Raw genomic sequence first — 6,474 nt, 5'->3', positions numbered from 1 at the left:
GTATAGTACCCGTACGATGCACGGTATATAATCTAAATATAAATTTATATGAAATTTAAATTATAGTGGTAGATAATAATCATAATAATAGAGGTCATAGATATTCTGCTAATTAAAATTAGTGATGGATAATTTTGGTGTTAACCTATCTGTCGTCTTATTTATTAAAAAAATAAAACAAAAAAGGGTACATGGACAAACTTATATTCATAATCATTCATCACCTCTATCAAAATTAAATTCATTTTAATCCACCATTCCCTTCGATAGTTATATCTACCTTAATACTCATCTCATCTGCCTCATTATCCGATCACTTAACACATAACCCCACCATTTACTTTATTTATCTAGAGATGACGTTGAGAAGGGGCGCGACCTTTATATCGTACCCGTCTAAAAAAAATTCATCCTCATACCCGCCACCACCAGTGACAGGAACGATAGCCACCCCTCCCCATCCTCGTCTCGAGGGGTAAAAAACAAAATCGCTCTCTGCTTCACCACCCACCCGTGTATCCACATCCACCTCAAACCCTCCCCTAGACTCACCTATTTTTTTCGGTAAGAGTGTTTTGAATTTTAAATCTTTTTTCTAGAGAATTCGACAATTCGGTTATCTGATTAATTAGAGTAATTGAGTAAATAAACAAAACGTTATACTACCTAATGTGCAGGATAGTATTCTATCCCTCCCAATTTAATCGTCACATTAAGTTTTCACGGAGTTTTATATGATAAGTAGATTTTGGTTTATCTATTATATTTAAACACAAAAGCAGTTGAAGTGAATGAGAGAATAAGTGAGACCTTAAATTTTGATAGTGAGAAGAGAGATGTAATACATTAGTGAGTTCATGCCATAAAAGAAGTGTGAAAATTAAATTGACGGTCGAAAAAAGAAAGTGTGACGATTAAATTGGAATAAAAGGAGTGCAAAAAAATGTTGATATATTTATAATGACATGAAGGATAATCAAGGAAGGCAAGTCCAATCTAAAATCTATCACCGCTTCATCACCCGCGTTGGATCATACATTTTTTAACCACATCTCCCACCAAACTTTCCTCCATCCCTGCTCAGCCATGAGATGAATCCGCGGGAGGGTCTCCAAAAGAACCCGCCTCGCAAACAATCTAACATCCCTATATTCGGTAGATAATTTACTTTATTTTTTAGTTAACTTCTGAATATATTGACATAAGGTTATTACGGGGTATTAAAATTGATTGTGTTATAAAATTATTTAAAAAGTTACATACATGGTTAGGATTTAGTGAGTGTATTCAAATCCGATAAATTTAAACTCGCTCCATGTCCAAGGTGGGTAGATGATATCCTCAAACCCGCTCATCAACACAAAATCTCTATTTATTAGTCAATATTAGTCAATCATCTATGTTTATATTCGTCGTCGGCCCATTCTAAAACCAAACTCGCCCGATCATAAAGTGTGATGCATGCATAACATATTGCAATCCTTTACATAATATATTCAAAATATTTATGTAGTGCAAAATTATTAATAATATAATAATTTTATTATAATACTACCACCATTTTTTGTCAGCCTCACAATTTTGACTAATTGTTTTGATTTGAGAGGAATCTCAACATTAATTTTAATCTATTTCTTTTAGAAAATTTTATCGTAAGTTGTTTTTCTTGATCATTTCCTTAATTTCTTATTTTTCTAAATTTTCATTTAAACTTATTTACTTTGCTTAATTTAAGTATATTCATTAAATAAATAATTACTTCTTAACAATATGATTTTGTTTGAAATTAAAATTTTATTGAATAAAATTTATAATCAACTATTTTCTTAATTAGCTTCATTCACATTCAATTACAATTAATAGTCAATTAAAAATTTACTTGAGTCCATACATGTTAGGTTCTTACATTTTTGGTTTTGTGACAGAATGCATGCCTTTGAAATTTATTGTTGGTTCTAAATTGCAGAATTTTATTCCCTTAATTATTTACACTGTAATTTTGACTCCTAAATAATTAGTTTTACCATGTTTTTGAATTAAAATAAATGTAATACGTATTAGTTTTATCAACTTTTGTCAACAAATTAATAAGTGAAAATTGAGATGAAATAAAAGAAGTTTGAATTAAATTAAATACATAAAAAATTTAGTAGAATTTGAAAGGAATAAAAAAATGAAAATGATTCATATGCCCTTATTTTCATGAATTTGTGTTGATTTTTTACTGTACATTGCTTTTTGAGCTAAGATTTTAAAGGCATATTCTATGCTTTAATGTATGGTATACAAAATGACAAAATCAATCAAAGAATTTAATTTCAACATTTGATATTACTCTAATTTTTTTTATGGGGGGTTTTTATAAGTTTTATATGATTATTTTCCTCTTTATATTGTCGACATGCTTATTTGTTTTCTTGATTTAAGTCATTTTCTTATTTATTATAGAGGTAATGTAGTTTAATTAATAACTTAATGGGTGAGTTTTAATCTTTTTACATGGACACCAAATCATGTCATCTTCCCTTATAGAATAGAGGTCGATATTTGGTGATATTGGTAAATGGTGTAGATACAAAGCCTAAGTGGTATTTGGTAATTCAAATATCTTTAGATAGTCATATGGGCAAGCTAAGAAAATTTTAGAAAATAGCCGTGTGAATACTTTAAGATGATCATGATTATTCACGGCAATATGAATTATCATTTTAGGAAATATTTTACTTTTTATATAGTTTGATATTAATTAAACACTTAGCTTATGTAAAAAAAAAATCTTAATTACACATACTATTGCAATGTATGTCATGATTGCAAATTACGCATATAAATGTCATAAATATGCATGTTTAGATGGTTAATAGTAGATGATTAACATTGATCATAATTCACCGTATACGAATACTACACCAAAAATCTACTATGTATATATGACTATGACATAATTCGATTACTGCACTCGTATCACTTATATTAATTATATTCGAGACCATTGTTTTATCTTATTATATATGATAAACGACATTAATAAAAAAAAATTGTTCGCCAATATTGTTATTTCCAATTTCACAGCTTAAGTAACCAAGTAACATATTAACACTTTATTCTTTGCAAGTTAATTTCCATAATTTATTACGTGGTATATAATAGCGTAGACAATCGAAACATCCGTGCAATAATTACTTAAGCTTCTGATTACGTGCATAAATATATATGTCCATATATTTTACATAGCTAAGTCAAAATAATATAATGACATGAATATTTTTAATTAAATAACAATATAGTCAGTTTTTTTAGGTTTAGGAAAGAATATTTAGCATAAAATATGAATCTTGAAGAATGGAATATTCAAAAAATCTTTCAGTTTTATAATGGCAAAAAATAATATCCTCTCCGATTCTTCCTCAATAAGACAAAATAAATTTATACTAATAATTATTTTTTAAAATTAAAAGAGAGGGCAATCAATGAGTGACATTTGTCATCACCACATTGATTTCCTCAATAAGACAATATTTTTAATTAAATAACAATATAGTCAGTTTTTTTAGGTTTAGGAAAGAATATTTAGCATAATATATGAATCTTTAAGAATGGAATATTCAAAAATCTTTAAGTTTTATAATGGCAAAAAATAATATCCTCTCCGATTCTTCCTCAATAAGACAAAATAAATTTAGACTAATAATTATTTTTTAAAATTAAAAGAGAGGACAATCAATGAGTGACATTTGTCATCACCACATTGATTTCCTCTCTTTTAGTATATTATATAGATATAGATGGTTGGTTAAATAACTATTATTATGATTTGCTAAATATGTAGTACAAGAATGCATAACGAATATTAACAACACAGTAACAGTCAGGGGCGGAACTAATAAGCGGGGCTTCAATATTCGTCAAATTCCGATTTTTTTAGGAAAAAAGTAATACTTCATATTAAATTTTTATTTTTATTTTTATTTTTATTTTTAAAAAATAAGTAAATTATATCATCTTACTTGATCCTCATAAAGTTCATCCCACTCACCACATGTCTACTGGCTCCAAGCTTGGGATTTTTAAGCCCAAACGGCAAAGTCCATTCAACTTGACTGCTTCTGTTACACCTTCCCCTATTCCTTGTAATCGCAAAGAGGCCCGATCTCTCTAATCCGAATATAATGCTATTATCAAAGGTAAGACGTGGGAATTAGTACTTTTCATGTTGATGTTAATGTTATTCTCTCTTTTAAGGATTTTTTTGTCATAACGTAAATATAATGGTGATTTTGACCGGCATAAAGCCCGTCTTGTAGGTGTAGGATAATCTCAACAGGTTAGTGTGAATTACTATGAAACTTTTGGTCATGTTTTTAAGCCAAAAACAGTTCAATATGTGCTCCGTATGTATTGTTGTGTCCAAATCATGGCCCATCCATCAGCTAGATGTCCGAAAATACCTCTCTACACGATCATTTGCAAGAAACTATTTATATGGATTTCAGGGACTTATCTCGTCCAGATCACGCCTACTTATAGAAATAGTCTCTAAATTGCCTTAAACAAGCACCACGAGCTAGCATGGTACTGAAGATTTATTGATTATGTTTTGACTATTGGTTTCACTCACAAGTCACAACACATCCAATCAATTTCTTTTCATCTTGCATTATGACAATGAGACGAGAAACATCTTACTTTATGTTGATGATATTATTCTTACTGCCTCATCTGAAGTTTTGCGACGTCATATTATGTCTCTTCTTAGCTCCGAGCTTGATGTGAAGGACTTAAGTCATCTCAGTTTCTTTATGGGCATTGTTGTGACCCGACATGCTTCTAGCTAGCTTATTTCTTTCACAAGACACTTATGCTGAAGAGATCATAAAGAGAGCAAGTATGCCCTCATGTGCACATGTTCCTACTCCAGTTGATACTCACTCCAAATTGAGCACCACTTCGGGGTCCACTTATAAGGATCATACCCAGTATCGCAGTTTTGCAGGTGCTTTGCAGTATCTTACTGTTACTAGACCAAACATCTCTTATGTTTTTCAACAAATTTGTCTTCATATGCATGACGCTCAGGATGAACATATGCGTGCGTCGATGCGCATTATTCGTTATATTCAGGGCACTCTTTCTCTTGGCTTGCACTTGTGTACAAGTCCTCCACTGCTAGTCTTGTTTCCTACACAGACGCTGACTGGGGTGGTTGTCTGGACACGAGGCATTCCATATGCATCCGGGTATTGTATTTTTCTTGTGATAATCTCATCTCTTGGTCGTCCAAACGACAACCCACCTTGTCACTCTCAAGTGTCGAAGCTGAATACATTGGTGTGGCTAATGTAGTTTCTAAGTCTTGTTGGATTCACAATCTTCTATTGGAGCTTAACTAGTAATCCAATCCATAAGGCCACCTTAGTCTACTACGACAATGTTAGTGCAATTTATATCTCGGGCTATCCTTTTCAACATCAGCACACTAAACATATCGAAATGAATATTCACTTCGTACGCGAAAAAGTTATAAAAGGATAAGTTCGTGTCCTTCATGTTCTGTCTCGTCTTTAGATAGCTGATATATTTACTAAAAGGTCTTCCCTAAGTACTCTTTAATGATTTTAGGGACAATTTAAACTTACGAGAATCTCCGACTTTGACTGCAGAGTGTGATATAATATATGTAAATTATTCTTTGCAAATTATACTTTGCATTTAGTCATGTATATCCCATATTTATGGTTAGGATGTAAAGTCAATGATCTTCTATGATCATGCGCCCAAATGGTAGCGAACAGATTGGCAGTACATACTTGTATATATTGGTAATCAATCAATAATAATAATCAACCATTACTTCCTACAAAAACCATCATAAATATACTTGATGTATAAGTATAACCTATGCTCCAAGAGCACGTAGTAAAGTAACCGTCCCATATGAAGACTTTGATCATGAACTCACAATAAATGAATATGACATGACTTGGAACGACAAAGAATGACTGAATTACCAATCTATCATATAGTTGGAGATTTAATAATTACTGAGGCAATCAGTTGAAGAAATGCAAAAGAAGGGTATAAACGTGTAAACCCCTCGATACCTCTAAAACTAAAGTTTGTAAAAGGTCGTTTTCTTTCATAACTTGTTGCTGAGATTCATGTGACTTCCCAAAATCCTTTCCGTTTTTACAGTTACAATAAAAGAATGTGAAATTATTGAATTTCAATTCTTAGATTTTAGGATCTACTTTTCCCTCTCTATTTTATTAAATAATGTACCATTCTAAAGCGGTTGTATTTTATTAAATAGTACACTTTTTATTTTAAATAACAGGTTAGATCACATGTAACGCACAGATGTTATTCATAATTTATTTATTTTAATTTTACACTAATTTATTTAAAAGATTTTTTTCATTAAGTAAAATTAAATAAGATTTTGTCAAGTGTTAATGGGAAAAAGGGAGAAAATTA

General features: G+C 30.7%; 1 protein-coding gene across 1 annotated transcript; it reads left to right on the top strand.

Moving 5' to 3' along the window:
* The first annotated feature begins 4,821 nt into the window (after positions 1–4,821).
* Positions 4,822–5,343, top strand: LOC130467633 (uncharacterized mitochondrial protein AtMg00810-like). The gene has a single exon (XM_056836200.1). The coding sequence runs from the start codon at positions 4,822–4,824 to the stop codon at positions 5,341–5,343; it is 522 nt and encodes a 173-aa protein (XP_056692178.1).
* Positions 5,344–6,474: the final 1,131 nt, after the last annotated feature.

Source organism: Spinacia oleracea, chromosome 2 (genome assembly GCF_020520425.1).
Source record: "Spinacia oleracea cultivar Varoflay chromosome 2, BTI_SOV_V1, whole genome shotgun sequence".
Taxonomy (NCBI): domain Eukaryota; kingdom Viridiplantae; phylum Streptophyta; class Magnoliopsida; order Caryophyllales; family Amaranthaceae; genus Spinacia; species Spinacia oleracea.
This window is presented reverse-complemented; position numbering and strand designations above follow the sequence as displayed.

Bases quoted from the DNA above. Each gene is read 5' to 3' on its own strand.
- LOC130467633 (XM_056836200.1), top strand. From the start codon at position 4,822: ATGCTTCTAGCTAGCTTATTTCTTTCACAAGACACTTATGCTGAAGAG.